Source organism: Chrysochloris asiatica, unplaced genomic scaffold (genome assembly GCF_000296735.1).
Source record: "Chrysochloris asiatica unplaced genomic scaffold, ChrAsi1.0 scaffold00243, whole genome shotgun sequence".
Classification (NCBI taxonomy): domain Eukaryota; kingdom Metazoa; phylum Chordata; class Mammalia; order Afrosoricida; family Chrysochloridae; genus Chrysochloris; species Chrysochloris asiatica.
The window spans coordinates 2,756,275-2,774,298 of NW_006408761.1; the positions used below are offsets into that span (position 1 = coordinate 2,756,275).

The 18,024-nt window shown below is 43.0% G+C and overlaps 1 protein-coding gene across 1 annotated transcript in view; it reads right to left on the minus strand.

The window, feature by feature from the left end:
• The window catches only part of MTMR12 (myotubularin related protein 12), a 122,911-nt gene that overhangs the window by 40,386 nt on the left and 64,501 nt on the right, over positions 1-18,024 (minus strand). The window contains exons 3-7 of the mRNA XM_006873502.1: positions 15,745-15,887; positions 14,448-14,520; positions 13,105-13,235; positions 11,437-11,530; positions 998-1,127 (exon numbers count right to left, since the gene is read on the minus strand). Of these exons, the coding sequence (XP_006873564.1) occupies positions 998-1,127; positions 11,437-11,530; positions 13,105-13,235; positions 14,448-14,520; positions 15,745-15,887 (571 nt within the window). The remainder of the gene's footprint in view (positions 1-997; positions 1,128-11,436; positions 11,531-13,104; positions 13,236-14,447; positions 14,521-15,744; positions 15,888-18,024) is intronic.

Below are 18,024 nucleotides of genomic sequence, written 5' to 3' on the forward strand. Positions count from 1 at the left end.
GGAGGGACCTAGTGAACATGTTCCAAAATGATAAGATTCAAGTTTCTAAAAACAGATTATGAAGAATCGTCCTTTAAAAATATAGATTGGGTCACTACCCGCCTCTGTTCTGAACCCAGTCAGACAGCGAGACTCCTTAGGAAAGCCTGGGGTCCTTCCCACCCCAGCCGCTCCTCCTCTTTCCCCTTTGGCTCCTCTCCAGCCTCTGGGTTTCCTGGTTGTTTTTCCCATGAGCTAGACACAATTCCACCTCAGGGTCTTGTCCCTACTGTAACGTCCACTGAGCGTGTTCTGTCCCGAGTATCTTCAGACTTAAGTCTTCAGTTCCTTTAGGTTTTTGTTCCATGTCACTCACTCAGTGAGGCCTTCCCAACTAACTAGCCCTCAGCTCCCATCCGGCCCCCTATCCCTTGGAGCAACCCCTCACCCCCCCAGCCCCTCCACGGCTCCCTACCCCATGGTGATTTTGTTGTGCATTTACTGGGTGTCCCGGCATGGTGCTGCAGGATCACCACTGCTGGACTGCGAACCACAAGGTGAGCAATTCAAACCCACCAGCTGCTCCTCAGAAATCCTATACAGAGTTGCTATGAGTTGGAACAGACTCAGTGGCACGTAACAACAACAAAAGCATTTACTGGAGTCCTGATGTGGCGCTGTAGGGTAAGCTCTGGACTACTAGGAAAAAGGCCACTGGTTCAAACCCACCAGTTGCTCCTTGAAAACCCTACACAGGGTGGCTATGAGTCAGAATCAAGTTGAAGGCACTTCACAACAACAACACTAGCAAAGGCTTCAGGAGAGGGGGAGGATGGGAAGAAATGACTGACTGCTAATAGGTTCAGGGTTTCTTTCTGGAGTAATGGAAATGTCCTATAGTTGACTGCGCCAAGAGTTGCCAGGGCTGTGAGTACACCGGAAACACTGTGTGTGTTCAGTGACTGAGCTCTAGGGCTTGTGAGCCGTATCTCAGTAAAGTACGGAGCTGAATGCTTACCTTTCAGACACTTTGTACGCTTCATTGACCCTCACTGCTTTGTACTTCACGCTGCCTTTGGTCCGCTCCAGCTCCCAACACCAGTCCTTCAGCGTGTCAAACATTGCAGCGTGAGCCTTGGCATCTGTGGCTACCAAAGCACAACGAGAAAGACAATGAGGTATTCTCTTGAAGCTCTTGTCTTTTAATTATGTGAAGGGGGTCCTTAGTCCCCAGTTGCCTCCACTCACCCCAGTTTCAACCAAAAAGAATGAATTCACGACTGAACCCTAACTGTGGTCTAGGTGTTTAAGTTAATCTGAATTCTGACAATAGCTCTGTCTTTTTACATGGTAGGAAAGGACTTGTCCTTGTGCCATTCCTTGCAGAAGCCATTTATAGCTCCATTTGTAGTCATCTGACCATGAGGTAATTTATAAAACAGAAAAGATCCTGTGAAGCACTCAAAGACAGCTTGGCACAAACGCTGAAATAAAAAAATGTCTTTTTAACTCTACCACTATGTGCATAAGCCAGCAGCTAGGTCTGGATAGTATGTCAGGATTTTAGAAGCTCTTTCAATTTGAAGATGCACTACCAACATGGGGGCTTTCCAGTGTGACACTGGTTACTGAAAGTCACAAATAATGTAGACAGCCACGTGAGGGGCAGCTCACCATGGGTTGCACCCTGGTGGCAGGTCCTCTGTGGCTGGCAGGGCCTGCTAACAGGAAATGTGTCTGTGGCCGAGCACACCCGTGTCTGATTCTCTCCCACACCAAAATGGTCTCAGATATTTCCACATACCCGACTGCAAATCAATTAGGAAGAGACTTTACACATCGAATAGACCAAGACTTCTGGAAAAAACAAAGTGAGAAAAGTCCCTCCCATCTGCTCCACTTAATAACATCAGATTATAGCACAAAAGATAGTACTAAGGACAATGATAGAAGTAGCTAATGCTTACAAAACACTATGTGCCAGTCACTGTTCTAATCATATTCCACTTTATTAACGCAATCCTTACAACTCTCTGGTGGTAGCGTGTGCCGTGGACTCAGTCCCGACTCACAGCGACACCGTATAGGGTTTCCAAGGAGCAGAAAGCCTCCTCTTTCTCCTGTGCTACAGCCGGTAGATTAAAAATGTTGGCCTTGCGGTTAGTAGCCTGACCCGTAAACCCACCATGCTATCAGAGCTCCTAATAAAATCCACCAAAAACAAACCCACATGCATGTAGTGAATTCCGACTCCTAGCGACCCTGTAGGACAGAATCGAACTGCTCCTTAGGGTTTCTGAGGCTCCGAACCTCTCCAGGAGCATCATCATTCTCCCATGGAGTGGCTGGTGAGTTTGAACCACTGACCCTGTGGGTAGCAGCCCAATGCTTAACCCATAGTGTTCCCACAACCCTACAGGGTAGACACTATTGCCCCTATTTTACAGATGTGGTGCAGAAAGGGTAAGTGATTTGCCTCAGCTCACAAGGCTAACCAATAGCCGAACTGGAACTCAAACCCTGTACTAAATGCAAAACAAAACAAATCCCCCTGGGCCTAAATGATTACCATAAACGATAACCACTTCCTTAGAAATGCAAGCAGGCTCTGCCCTAGAATGCCAGGGAATAAGGATTTAGGTGCTTTCAGCCAAAGCACATAAATAATTATTACAGCAGGAAAAAAATCAAACATCAAAGAACCCTTGAAACACCTGCGTGAGGAAAAAGCTAACCGGTCAATTAGCATCTCTCAATGATGGTCTTCCATCTCAGAAACAATATGGGTTGGAATGAGGAAAGACAGGAAAGATGGATGTAAAACAGAAAAAGAGGTACTGGTCTTCTGGCACAAAAAGTCATTCCAAAGTAGTAAAACTGCCAGGGTCAATCAACGTGAGGGTCTGGCCAGCCCAGAAATAGTCCTTCACTCAAGCCAAACCAGGACTCAGATATAAGAGGCAGAATTCCTAAACACGTAGCATCATTCCTTAAATGCAAACCTAATACATGCTTATGTAAATCACAGTGGTGAACCATACACAGTGTGTCTCAACGTACAACACCCTGAGAAGAAGCACATGCACACAGAGCTACAGTAAGGAGGCCCAACTTCAACAACAAAGATGAATTTGCTGAGCTAGGAAACAGCTTTTCTGTTCAGCCCAGTTTTAGCGCTGAGTGTAGTTGATACTAACGCTAACTGTTAACATAATCCATTCGGAATAACATGCAGTTACATGCTCTACTACGGAGCCCTGGTAGTGCAGTTGGCAATTAGCACTTGGCTGCTAACCAAAAGGTTGGCAGTTCAAACCCACCAGTCGCTCCTCAGAAACCCTAACCAGTCTAAATTGGAAGCTTCTGCTTTTGAGAAAGTGTGTTTGCCAAGAGCAACAAAAACTCTTATTTAGGGCACTGGCTCACTGTTGGAGCGAGATGAAAACGTTGAAATTAGTTCATGGGAATTTTGTTTGTTCTGCAGAAGCAACTGAAATAAGTAATTTCAAAAGTAATATCAGAAGACGGTAAGAAAAAAAACATATATTAAAAATATATTTAGAATTGACTGTAAAGATGATTAATTGAATTTTAACAGACTCTGGAAACCAAAACAATTCTATCTTATCTATTGGCAGATACTTGACTGGGATGAGGATGAGACAGTTAGTTAGGGCAATATAGGGTTCTTGGGGACAGTTTTTCTAGAGGAAGGAATTTAATGTCATTCTTTTCTCTCCCTTTCTCTGTCTATTCTTCCAACATTTAAAATAAGACTCAAATGGCTCTCATCCTCTCAAAATCACCTCTCACTCTCACTTCCCACTCAAAATGCCATTTCCAAGTTTCCTTTTGTTTTGAAACACAATAAATGTCATTCATCCCTGGGAAAAGAAACCCTAACCAGTCATATGAGTTGGCAGTGACTCAATGTCATGTAACAATACCTGCTTCCACAAGGATTACAGCCAAGGAAACCCCATTCTACTCTGCCTCCTGGGGTCAGCATGGGTTGGAAGTGACTCCACAGCACACACAACATGTTGTTATCATTCCTGCTGTGGGCTGTGAAGTCAGTTCTGACTCATAATAACCTGGTGTAGGGTTTTCGAGTCTATAAATCTTTACGGGAGCAGAAAGTCTCATCTGTCTTAGAAAGGGTGGCTGGTGGATTCAAACCGCTGACCCTGTAGCCAGTAGCCTAACATGTAACCATTATGCTACTGGGGCGTCTTTCCAAACTGGATACAGGCACCTTACCCTTGGGTACCCTTTCCTGAAAAGAGGAGTACTTTATTTTGCTTGGCTGGCTGTATGCCACTGAATTGGTTCCCAATCAAAGCAACCCTGTATAGAGTTTCTGAGGCTATAAATCTTTACAGAAACAAAAAGCCTCCTCCTTTTCCTGCAAATGCCTGGTGAATTCAAACTGCTGACCCTGCAGTTAGCAGGCCAATGTGTAACCCACTAAGCCATAAGGGCACCTTTCCAAACAAGCTACAGGCAACTTAATACTCTTGGACATCCTTATTTTGCTTGCTGTTGTTGTTGTTAAGTGCCACTGAGTCGATTTCGACCAACAGTGACCCTGTACAGGGTTTCCAAGGAGCAGCTGGTGAGCTTGAACCACTGACTTTGCAGTTCAAACGACTTTGCTGTCTGATGCATTAGTCCACAGCGCCACACCAGGACTTAAGTACTGTCAAATCAGTTCCAAGTCACAGTGACCCTGTGTAGGATTTCCAAGGAGCAGCTGATGAGTTTGAGCCATTGACCTTGAGGTTCAAAATGATCTTGTCCCATCAGGATTCTGTATTTTGCTTTTCTGTTGTTGTAGTTAAATGGTATCGAGTCCGTTCTGACTCTAGTGACCCTGTCTGTGTAGGGTTTCCAAGGAATGGCTGGTGGGTTTGAGTCACCAACTTTGCGGTTCAAACAGACCTTATTGTCCAGTGCTTCATCCTAATCCTGATAACAGCAGATCTGGAGGCAAAGTTGAAAGATATCAAGGGGGAAAAGTTGAAGTATCAAGGTCAAAGCTTTCTCTTGGCCATGCAAGGCCACTACACACAGCTAGCCAACAAGAGCCCACTGTACTGACCATAGCACGTGAATGACAGGGTGTATCGGAGACTTGAGTAAGAGAGCTCTGTTAACATAGTTCTACTTAAATTCACCCCGGGGAATATGAGACCTATCAGGACTATTAAACTCCCACAATCTCAAGAGTGTTTGGGGAGGAAAACAGGAGCCATCAGGAATGGCCTTTGGCACTTACAACAGATTCCACACTTCCAAGGCGCAGGGTACAAGCAGAATGGCCACCACAGACACACTTTGGTATGAAGAAGCACCAGAGAAGGAAGATGTCTTTTACCAAAGGCATATGGCTTAGGTTAACAACCCCAGAAAGATTCTTGTCAAGAACCTAGGCAGACGTGCAGCCCCTCCCCCTCCCCCATTCACAGCCAATCCAACCCATCCATCCAACTGGTCAATAATTACTAGGATCCTGCTACATGCCAGGCCTAGGCTCTGGTACTGCAAACTTTTGGGCTCTGATGCTCACAGACATCAAAGCCCAAAAGGGCAAAAGCTTCCTGCTGGTATTCTTCCATCTTTAATAAGACCCTCTCCCCGTGAGGAATATAAAGAGCAAAATGTTCAGATAATCCATCTGTCATTTGCTTATCCTCTAACAGAACAATTAATTATTGAACACCTAACATGTACCTGGAGTCCTGGTGTGGCACTGTTGGTTAATGTGCCAGACTGCAAAGTCATTTGAACTGCAAGGTTGGTGGTTCAAGCTCACCAGCTGCTCCTCAGAAACTCCGTACCCAGTCGCTATGGGTCGGAACCAACTCAACAGCACTTAACAACAACAACAACAACATGTATCTGGTTCTATCCCAGTTCTAAGTATGTCAGATACATTAATTCCTACAGTCCACTACCTCCATTTTACTCCTGAGGAAACTGACGCACAGACAGTGTAAGTATCGCCCCTCAGGTAGTTATGAGTCACAAGCCACCTGATCCAGGTCTTTGTCATCTGTCACACAGATGACAGGGCTATGCTTCACATCGTTATCCACTAGTCTTAAATATACAACAGTAACAACAGTATCTTCTCTGTTAGCCCAACACTTCATTTTGTAACAAATGACAGAGCTATGTTTCACATCGTTATTCACTAGTCTTAAACATACAACAGTAGCAACAGTATCTTCTCTGTTAGCCCAACACTTCATTTTGTAACAAAAGCTAACTCAAAGAGATCACATATTTTTGCAAGTGGATTAAACCTGTAGAACACTCCAGCTGAAGCTCTTTACTTTAGACCAGGAAACTGAGGACTAGAAGGACTGACTTGCACTGTGACCTTCTGCTATGACAAAACATCTCAGAAGCAGAGTCCAAATCTTGAAAGCTGAGTCTATGTAAATTGCTTTTACTTCTTAAGTATCCACTTTCTTCTTAATTCACAATTGGACTCACCCCACCCCCACCCCCACTAGTCTCCAAATCCGCTGGAAGTCTTGCTAAACTCATATATGACTGCCTAAATGCTGTGCCCAAGAGTCTCTATTAATTCCAGTCTTCTTTGATTTGTAGATCATGACTCAGATGAACAGCATCTCCTTCTTGGACTTAGTATCTTCCTTCCTGGCTTTCCTTCTGCGTCTCTAAACCCACCCCAGGGTCCTTTTCCTTTATCTGTCCTTGAAATGCATGTGTTCCCCTCAGTCTGCTCACTCTTTCTTGGTAAGGTGCTATTAGGTGGTTGTTACTGTTAGATACTATTGAGTCTATTCCCACTCATCACGACCTTGTGCACAACAGATTAAAACACTGTCCTGTTCCATGCCAACCTCACAATCATTGCTACACTTGAGCCCAATGCTTTTGCCACTGTGCCAATCTATCTTGTTGGAAGTCTTGCTGACCCTTCCCTTTACCAAGCATGATGTCCTTCTCTTAGGACTGGTCCCTCCTGACAACATGTCCAAAGTACAAGCGAACTTTCTTCTTATGAATGCTGTTGTTACTGTCAAGTGCTGTCAAATTAGTTCCAATACATAGTGATCCAATATAGGGCTTCTAAGGAGCAGCAGGTGAGTTTGAACCACCAACCTTGAATGTTGTTAAGTGCCTTCAAGTTGGTTCTGACTCATAGTAACCCTGTACAGGGGGTCTGAGGAGCGCCTGGTGAGTTTGAACTGCTGACCTTGTGGTTCAAGGTGACCTTGCAGCCCAGCACATTAACCCATAGTGAAACGCCAGCCAACCTTGAATGCCAGAGGTTAATTCCCAGGTTTTTCATAAGATACACATGGATTATTTGTTGTTTTTCCTTGCTTAATTATCTCCTTAAAAATGTCAAAGATCTCAATTCACCATACATTTGGTTGTTAAGTGCTGTTGAGTTCATTCAGACTCACAGTGGCCATGTAAAGGGTTTCCGAGGAGCCGCTAGTGGTTTTGAACTACTGGCCTTGCAGTTAGCAGTCCAGTGCTGATCCTCCATTCAGCTACTAAAGGGCAGGAAATGACTGAGTTTGTAACCCTCCGTATCCCCACAGTGCCTAAGTGAGCAGTGAGGGACTTGACAACTCTACCTTTCAGGAAGTCTTCGCTAAGTCACTCAACTGAACTGACGAAAAGCACACACGCGCACAGCATCACTAACCATCAACTCGGTGTGAATAGTGGGCGGAGCAAGCGAGCAGACTCTGGGGGACAATCAAGCCAGGGGGATGAGGAAGACAATGCACACTTATGAAAACACTCTACAATGATTGTTGTTTTAAGTGGCGTTGAGTCAGTTCTGACTTGTAGCAACCCTGTAGAGGATTTACAAGGAGTGGCTGGTGGGTCTGAACTACTGATCTTATAGTTAACAGTCCAGTGTAGTTAACAGCAACACACCAGGACCCTTAATGCTAGATAGTACAAATAGCTCATTCAAACGACCAACATTTCTTACTTACAATGTTTTTCCTTTTAGTAAACTGAATTGGAAATGTATGCTTTCTCTTACTATGCTTTCTAATACACAACTGCTTCATTTCTAACAAAATGCTTGCTATAAAGCATGCTCTGATTGTTTAAAAACGTTCTAGAATACAAGACATGTCTGGAGCCTTCAGAAATAAAATCAAATGTATTTCAGTAAAAAAGGGAATTCAGACACAAACAAGGCTATTTTCAACTTGTTTCAAATTTGATATCCTATATCTCACATTCCCAGTTATGTTGATTTTATCTTTCATAAGAAGCAAATACACAAAATCTCACAAAAAGCAAACAACCTAAATGATAGAGTTAAAGCAAAACAAAAAACCCCCAGAAACCTTCTGAGTGAATACCCAGGCAAGAATGACCAAATGACAGAGGAAAGGAAAAACAAAACCAGAAAAGCAAAAATGGGTGAATGGGAAGGGCCCTGCCGACTCTCAAATTAAAACCCAGAAGATAAGAAACAACCTACACAGTTAACTGTATAGACAAAATATTCTATATGCATATAATGAAATACTACTTGGCCATAAAAAGAAATGAAGTTCTGAAACCATTGGTCTCTACATCCAAAAGAAAGAAGAGTTATGTAAATCTGAAGATGCTTGGAATCCACTAGTTCATTGAACCAAGTTCATTGTGAACATCAGTCACCGTGACTTGAGACCAGAAGAACTAGATGGTGCCCAGTTACCACTACCTCTGCTCTGAAAGGGAACACATTTTAAGGTCCTGGAGAGAGTGGGAGAAAATGTGAAGCAAATCTCAAATTAAAAGAAAAGACTGGGCTTGCTGGTCAGAGACTGAAGGAATCCAAGACTATAACCCTCAAACACCCTTCATGCCTGGAATGGAACTCACTCTTGTGGTCCCATTTTCAAACAAGCAGGTGATAGGTATATGGGGTATGTGTGTGTGTGACAACAACATTAGTAAGGAATGCTCACCATGAATGGTCAATGAATCAAGTTCATTTTTCCCTAAGGACAAAATTGAGAAGGGATGGAAAGGTGGATGGAATGGAAGTAGGAACCACAGGGAGACAGCGGGAGAACTGTTGTTGTATGAAAGAGACTGCAATCATTGAGGTGAAACAAAGTATAGGATTTGTTTAATATAAAATTGATGATATTCTCTGTAAATCTTCACTCAAATCACAATAAAAAGTTTTAACAAAGCAAAGAGAAATCAAGTCCTGATATATGGTGATACATGTATGGGTGAACCTTGAAAATATTATGCCATGAGAACTCAGTCACAAAAGAAAAAAATATTATATAATCCTACGTATAAGAAATATCTGAGTGAACGGATCAATAATTAACATCCTGATAAAGAGAAAAGATTGAGGTTGTCAAAGATTTCATTTTGCCTGGATCCACAATCAATGTTCACAGGAATACTAGTTAAGAACGAAAACAATGTTACTGCATTTGGTAAATCTGCTGCAAAAAAACCCCTTCAAAATGTTAAAGTGCAAAATGTCACTTTGAAGACTAAGGTGCACCTGATGGAAGCCATGGTATTTTCAATGGCCTCATATGCATATGAAAGCTGGACAATGAATAAGAAAGAGGAATAAAATCAATTTATTTGCATTATGGTGTTGGAGAAGAATACTGAAAGCACAAACTGCCAGAAGAACAAACAAATTTGTCTTGGAAGAAGTACAGTCAGAATGCTCCTTAGAAGAGTGAATGGCAAGACTTCATTTCTTATACTCTGTAGAAAAAGATTATACTTGATGGCTGCAACAATAGGCTCACACGTAAGAACAATTAGAAGCATGACGTAAGACTGGGCAGTATTTCGCTCTGTAGTCCACAGGATCGCTATGAGTCAGAACCAACCTGACAACCCCTAACAAGAGCAACAACATATAAAATAGCTAGAGTATGCAAATGTACTGTTGCTTTTGTTAGATGCTGTCAATGTATCTGGTTTGCATGTTTCATCCATTTTTGACAGAAGAAGTTGGTAGAATTCATCATCATTTGCATTAGTAAGTTGGTCTGTAAATTTGAATAATAGGGGTATTACCTGGTTTTCCTTGTAGGCATATGGAAATTATTCTGTCACAAACAGCATGGTACTTCAAGACAGATCTTGAAATGTTCTTCTTTTTCATTTCAAAATGTCTTCGTGGTGTTTTTTTTGTTTTTTATTTTAACTATTTATTGTGAAGGTTTATAGACAAGATCATCAGCTTTACAATCAACAAATTATGCACTTTATTTCATCCTAAGGACTACAGTCCCCTCCCTGCAACAACAGTCATCCTACTTCCTCCTTGTGGTTCCCCATTTACAGCTTAGATTTCACAAATGAACAAAGCAGAAATATTTGATGCACACACACAAAACATTCTACATATTCATTTAAATGTCCAAAGGGCACATTCTGTAAGCTATCCTCCTGCCGGCAGGTACACAGACTTACTCAGTCCATGGGCCTGGAGCCTGCAGCTGCTCTCTTTCTCCATGCCACTGTCTCTGCCATCATCTCTTTTGTTACTGCTTTTTCTACATAAAATGTTCTTTTTGATGATGAATGTGATGCCATTCCTCTGCAATTTGTCATTCCCAGCATTTTGAGGTGTGCCCCATCAGCAAATGAAGGTCCCAAAAGCTTTGCTCAGTTCACATCATTATGGTCAACTCTACTTTGAGTAAGCAGTTCTTCCTACTCATATTCTGAGTGCCTTCCAACCTGAGGGGCTCATCTACTGGCACTATACCTGGTAAATGTTCTGCTGCTACTTATAAAAGTTCCATTTCCTGGTACTATATCTGACAATGTTTTGCTGCTTGCTATTCATAAGGTTTTTTTGGATTTTTTTAAATTCATAAGGTTTTCAGTCTGGAAGCTCCATTGAAACCTGTCCACCATGGGTGACTCTACTGGTATTTCAAATACTTCCAGCATCACAGCAACACGCAAGCCACAGCAGTAAGACAAACTGACAGACGAATGGTAGAGACAAATGTGTAGAGACCAAAATTTATTAATCAGAGGAAGGGGAAAGAGGGAGCCTTGCTTATGGGGCACTGAGTTTCTGTTAATAGTGGTGGAATCATTAGTGATAATGGATAGTGGTAATGGTTGTACAACATGATGCACATCATCAATGCCACTGAATTATACACATAAAATTGTTGAACTGGTATATGTTTTCTTTACATATACACACACATATACAAATATATGGATGTCCTGGTGTGGCACAGTGGGCACTGCATTTGACTGCAAGGTCAGTTTGAACTGTAAGGTCGGCAGCTCAAATTCACCAGCCGCTCCTCAGAAACCCTCTACAAGGTTGTTATGAGTCAGAACCGATTTGACAGCACTTCATAACAACATATATTTTATAATATATGTGTATTTTAAACTTCAATAAAATAATAAAAGAGAAATCAAGACACAGTAGCCCCTTACCTGTACTATTTTGTGCAGCGGTTGCATAGGAAAATAGAAACAATCGCTTAAGTAGTTTAGGAGCCTGGGTATGATGAATTATGCCACTGACAATCTAGAAAAGAACCAACCAATGTTAAGTCATGAACTAATCTCTCCAGATTTACACAGCTATGATTTTAACAGACACACGCTAAAAGAGAAGAGCAAAACTGTCTACATTTTGTCATGCTAATGTGGACCCTATTGGTTATGTGCCATGGAGTCGGTTCTGATCCATAGCGACCCTGTACAGGGTTTCTGAGGCTGTAAATCATTATGAGAGCAGAAAGCCTCATCTTTCTCCCGCGGAACAGCTAGTAGTTTTGAACTGCTGACCCTGCGGTTCGCAGGCCAATTCGTAACCACTACGCTACCAGATACACAACATTAATTCTTGTTGAGGTCTGTCTGTAGCCTTGAAGTTATTATCTTGGAACAATGCTTAATAAAGAGGCACTGTAAGATAAGCACTGGACCACAAGGTTGGTTTGAGTTGCAAGGTCGTTGGCTCAATCTCACCAGTGGCTCCTTAGAACCCCTATACAGGGTTATTATGAGTCAGAACAGACTGGTGATTTCGAGGGAAATTTTAAAAATGTAATCTAACTTCTCAGCCAGGTGGTTGGAAACTTACGTGCTATAAACCAGATACTCCAGAAATATGACATATCAGAGACTTCTAGTCAATATCAGATAATAGCCAAGGCACTTAGCTTTCCATCCTACTTGTGGTGGTCTTTAGAACCTTCTTCCAACAATTAGGAAAATTAATCAATCTACTGTGTTTTTCATTTGACGTGCCAAACAAAGTACATTTGGTGTGGATACATGACTAAATCCATTATCTAAAACGGGCTTTGGGCTTCTCAGAAAATTTCCCTTGAAATTCAGAACAGATATGAGACTCAAGTTTATAATTCTAACTAGACGACTACACTGTCTCAAAGAAAATTACCTGTAAGTGTGCCAAGCTCTCTGCAACCAAAGAGAATAGAAATGGGCTGGCCTCTTGCTAGTTTCACCCCGGTGTGTTTAGCTTGACACTGGCCACTTGAAATGTCTGGTATCTTTGCTAAGAGAAGTCTTGGAAGTTACAATGAACATCCGCTGGTACAGCCACTTTCTGAGTTCACCTCATTAAACACCTCTGGGCATCATGAGCTTCAGCTGATGGAGTCTACCAAAGCCCAGGCCTCAATGGATGATTTGGCTTTGTTCCTCTGACCTGGATACACCCCACCCGACACTACTCCCAGGAATAAACGCGTATTTATTCATAGGACTTGGGGACCACCGCTACTGACTTTTGGAGAGGGCATCAGAGGTTGGGGAAGAGGGATCCTTGTACATAGTTGTTCCACCTTTAACTTTCTACCTTGCTTCGTGATCTGGCTTACCACCTCCCACCTTTGAGGGACTCTGGGAATAAAAACACGATGAATCGGAGCATTAAAGGTAGCAGGTGCTAAAGTAACACACATATACCAAACTGCCTCTCATGCTTTAATCAAGGCACATGGGATTCTAACCAGTTTTAACTTTACAGAAGTAAAGGTTCTCTTAGCCTCGGGTTATATAAGCAGAAACTAGAGTTAGCGGGGAAAACCTGATGGGAAATAAAATGTAAAAACACATGCAACTAGTTACCCTTTTGACTTCCTCTTCCTTGGTGTACCTCAGACAGAAGTGGAACACTCGGAGGTCTTTGCAATGGATGATGAGCTTCTCAGGATATTTCTTCAGTTGTCCAAAGAGAACTTTTTTTTTCTCATCAAACACTGATCAAAAAAGATCAATGGTTAAATCAGGAAGGGAAATTACGTTGTAAGGCAACAAGGCAATGCTTAAGAAGCAAGGTTGACTACAAACGTCTATGGATACTTCTGAAAAGTGAAAGGCACTGTCTACCATCAAATAACCATTGCAGGAACTCAGTCCCACCCAGCAGGGGCCCTGACTCTCTGAGAGCAACTTAGGGTTCTTTGTGCCTGTGGATTAAGTACAAGGCCACAACAGGCTGGTCACTGTTGGCAGAACTGAATCCACTGACGTGAACCTGGGATTAACAAACAACGGACCACCAGGTAGACCACCAGGACATGCTGTCTTGGGACAGTGAACTCTTGAGCTTATGGCTAGGTCTCCTTCTGACACTGCCCTCTTTCCCCCAGAGTCTGGACACACTTAATGCTGCTAGTGTTGGGAACATTATAAATGGCTAACAGCTTCTGAAAAAAAACACCTTGTTGTTACTGTTAAGTGCCACTGAATCAGTTCCAACTCACAGTGACCCTGTATAGTGTTTTCAAGAGTAGCTGGTGGGTTTGGACCTCCAACCTTGTGGCTAGCCGTCCAGTGTATATACGACAATGCCACACCAGGACTCCAAGAATGCCCTAGATACAAAAATAGTGACGTGAAGTAGAGAGAGGGCTTATGTTGTCAACAGTAAAGACATCCTACCGCAATACAACAGGCCTTTATGAAGCTAACCTGTAAAGCCTGAACAGCTAACTCTGCCAGTAGAGGTATAATCAACATCGAACACATAATGGTATTATGGAGTATTTGAAAGAACAGGTTCCAAGTTCAAATCCAAGCTTCCCAGGCTAAGTGATTTCAAAGAAGTCACTTGCCAATTTCCTCAGCTATAAAACTGAGTTAAACAAGATAATGTACGTAAGGAAAAAATTTGTAGTGAGTCCCTAAATGGTACAAACAATTAATGCATGTGGGTATGAACCAAAAGGCTGAAGGTTCAACTCTACCCAGAGGTGCCTCAGAAAATAGGTCTGGCCACCTACTTCTGAAAAATCAGCCAATGAAAAGCCTAGAAAGCACAGCTGTCCTCTAACACATACGGGGCTGCCGTGAGTCCAAATCAGCTTGACAGCAAGTGGTTCTTTCATAATGGACCATAAAAACATCACCATTATGATCAGCTAGCCTTTCCGATGATGACAACAGCCCTGAGAAGAAAAGAGACTTACCACCATAAATCTGATCAACACAGGGAAGTGTGATGTCATTTTCTCCTATAACTTTATTCTTAAATTGACTTTCCTAAAAAATTCAAAAAGAAAACAGCTGTAAGCCTCTCTGTGCAGTCAGACATTTGCAAGGAGAGCACTTCATTCTCTGCTCGCATGTTAAGGGAAAGCGAGGAAGGACATGTCCCGGAGCGAAGGACAAAGTGTGTGAGCAAAGGTCTTGAGCACTCATTTGTCAAGTGAGGCAGAAGATGCCATGTCTGGGGTGCTCCCAGGACAACTGCCCATTCCACACACCATCAGTCTGCGAGGTGCTGACAAGTGAGAGGCAGCAGGGGAACATTTTCCACATTAATGCAGACAGGTGACTGGCTTTAGGTAGAAAACACTGGGTCATTCATGAGTCTGACAAATGCTTTCTGTGTGCAAGATGCGAGCCAAGCCCCTACCGTGGACAGCACTCTGAGGCAACAGTGGTGCCGCTGTTTAAGAAGCAGGGGTGGTCAGGAAGTGCCTCGCCTGTTTCCATTCCTGCGTCCTACTCCTTCACCGGTGTGGGCAGTCCTGGTCTCACTTGGTCCCTGCTGCTTACTCTTTGTAACAGAGGTGGAGTCTCCCAAGGATACTGCTCCCAGCTTCAGACTGAGTGAACATACAGTATACCTAAATTCAAGTGCTGCGTTCAGCATCAGTTTCCTTATTGAAGTCAGTTCCTGAATTCTGAGGAAGAACTTGGTATAGAGAAAGTATGGGGAACTAATAGGTTTGGGGAGAAGTTTTCCCAATGAGTGATCTACACTGTACTGAGATCCAGAAAGAAATAATACATGGACAGTGCCAATCTCTGACACCAAACACGAGGCAGCGTGACCCAAGGCACAGGTGGGAAATAATAGAGCAGCCTGGCCACTGAAAAGACATTCTGTCACAATGGGAGCAATGGCTCAAGGACAGACTTCTGAAGGGTTAGGAAAGGAGGAGTGAAAACAGGAAATACAGTGAGGAAGTGGGATAAGTGGTAGTTCTTTGTGGGGACTGCAGTCAGTGACAGGAAACAAAATGTTTATGAATTGTTGAATGGAAACCTGATTTGCTCTGTAAACCATTACTCAATTCACAATAAACTATTTTTTTTGAAACAGGACTTTCTGCGGTATAGGAGGCAGGATCAGTGATGAGAAAGATGCTTGTCTTTTGTGTTCGTGCGTTTTGGGAGTGAGTAAGAAGCTGGGGAGAAAGGTTAGCGGAGCCACAATTGCACTGTTTTCCCGATACAGGGTCAAGCAGTCATACATACATCAGTATCCAATGCAGATTCATCATCACCCAAGAAAGCAATCTTGAAGTCTGTGCAGACAAGCTTCCCACAGATGCCACGCTGACATGAGTCTTCCTGGATGTATTTCATCACTGTGCTGGCTTCACAAAGCAACTGTTCACCTGATGGAAACCCAAACAAGCTTTCCTTAGAGCCTTTAGGGAATGCTCACTATGGAAACATCAAAAGCTTTCTGGGTGAATATGTATCAAGGATACAGACACCATAAAATGCAGCACTTCAGAACATTATGTTTTCCAGCAAGGCGGGAAAACTTGAGAGAGACAGATAAAGCAGAGTGGGGACCACAAATAAGTAAAATCCAACTGGCTTAGATCCACCCTCCCGCAGGACATTTTTCTACCTTCTCATTGTAAACAGTGGACATTTCCAAATAGGTGTGCTGTAGGGTAAGCAATGGACTACTAACTAGTAGGCTGAGGGTTCAAACCCACCAGCTGCTTCTTGGAAACCCTATACAGGGTCGCTATGAGTTGGAATCGATTCAAAGGCACTTAACAACAACAAATACTTTCAAGGACAGGTCTTAGTGCTTATATAACTTTGACTCAAGCAGATGCCCCACAGAAGCAATGCCCTCAGTGAGAGAAAATGGAAAGGCCAGCTGGTGGGCTCTACACCACCAGTTCTAGGCCCACTGTTCGGTGAGAATTTCTAATTCTGGAATTGCTAAAATAGAACAGGCTGTCTCCTTAGAGATGGAATTTTCAGGCAGCTTCCTCACCCACCAGAGGTGCTGCAATCTCCCACAGTACAGCCACCCTCATGTTGGCTCCAGAGACAAAGATGGGAGGAAAAGGATGTCAGAAGGTTGTGGGGGGAAAAAATGGTTTCCTCGCTTTCTTTGTTGAGGTATTTCCTGTGAATGTGTCACCTTTCCTGCGTTATCTGCAGGCACCCAGCCCTCAGAGAAGCTGCCCTTCCTACAGGCAGTGTGCACCTCTCATCAAAGTCAGAAAGAGTCCAAGTAGGGAACAGGAAGTACGCTCTGCTCCCTGGAAGCAGAAAAACTGAGCAGTGCGGGGCGCTTGGGTGAGGGTGGGAAAAAGAGAAAGATGCAGGGAAAACCAAAACTTAGTGTAAGTACTACACACAGTGAAGAAGAGAAGACAATCTCTTCTGCAACAGATAACCATCTTCCCCTCTTGCTTGGGGGCTCCCTCTGGACAGCTCCTTTACATTTATTTTGGCTCAAAATTGATTTTGTCTAACTTTCTATAGGAAAACAGAGAAGCGTTTCAGATACTAAGACTATCAAAGGACACGTGCTTTGGAATTTGTTTTCCACCTTTAAAGGGTTTAATTACCTCTGGTTGAAATCCTAATGACATACCAGAAGATGGCTCAGTCACTGGGTTAAGCTCTAGAGAGACCATAGAGTCGGAAGACAACAATCTAGTCAGGGCCTCATTAGGGTTTAAAATTGTTGTTAAGTGCCGTCTAGTCAGCTTCGACTCATAGCTACCTAGTATAGGCTTTCCAAGGAGCAGCTGATAGGTTTGAAATGCTGACCTTGTGGTTCACAATCCTGTGCTGATCCTAAAATAGACCCCCAAAAAGTGCCCCAACTAAGCACAAGGTGGAAGACATGATCAAGGCTTCCTGTGTTGAAAGCAGGGCTTTGAAGTCATTTTTCCCAATTCAGTCATGGCCAGCAGGCAAAATTCAAACTATCTAAATTTGTAAAATGTGGGTAAGTCTAGCTGATAACTTGTTGTTGTTAAGTGCTGTTGAGTCAGTTCCGACCCATAGCAACCCTGTATAGGGTTTCTGAGGAGCAGCTGGTGAGATTGAACAGCTGACCTAGCAGTTCAAATGGCTTTGCAGTCTGGCGCATGAACCCACAATGCCACACTGGGACTCCAGCTGATAAGTGGAACAGGTTAAACTACGAGTCTGTGACCTACTAGAAACTTAAATCTTTTTCTTAGAAAACTTGGGCAGCATGGGTGTTGTTACAAAGCAACCAAATCTCTTGACCAAATCTCCATTGAAAACAACGATGCTCTGCTCAAAGATGGCAGTCGACTATGCCCCACTGAATGTGTTCTGCTCTCCAGTTTTGGCAACCATCAATTTTTCCAAATCAGCTTCCCACTAGAAAGGACAAGCAGACTGGAACAGCTACAGTGACAGAAGATACATCTTCATTATGAACCTGACCTATACTCAGAGCAGTAGTTACTCTAAATACCAACAGAGAGGGAAAGAGTCTTCAAATCAAGTATCAATGTTATC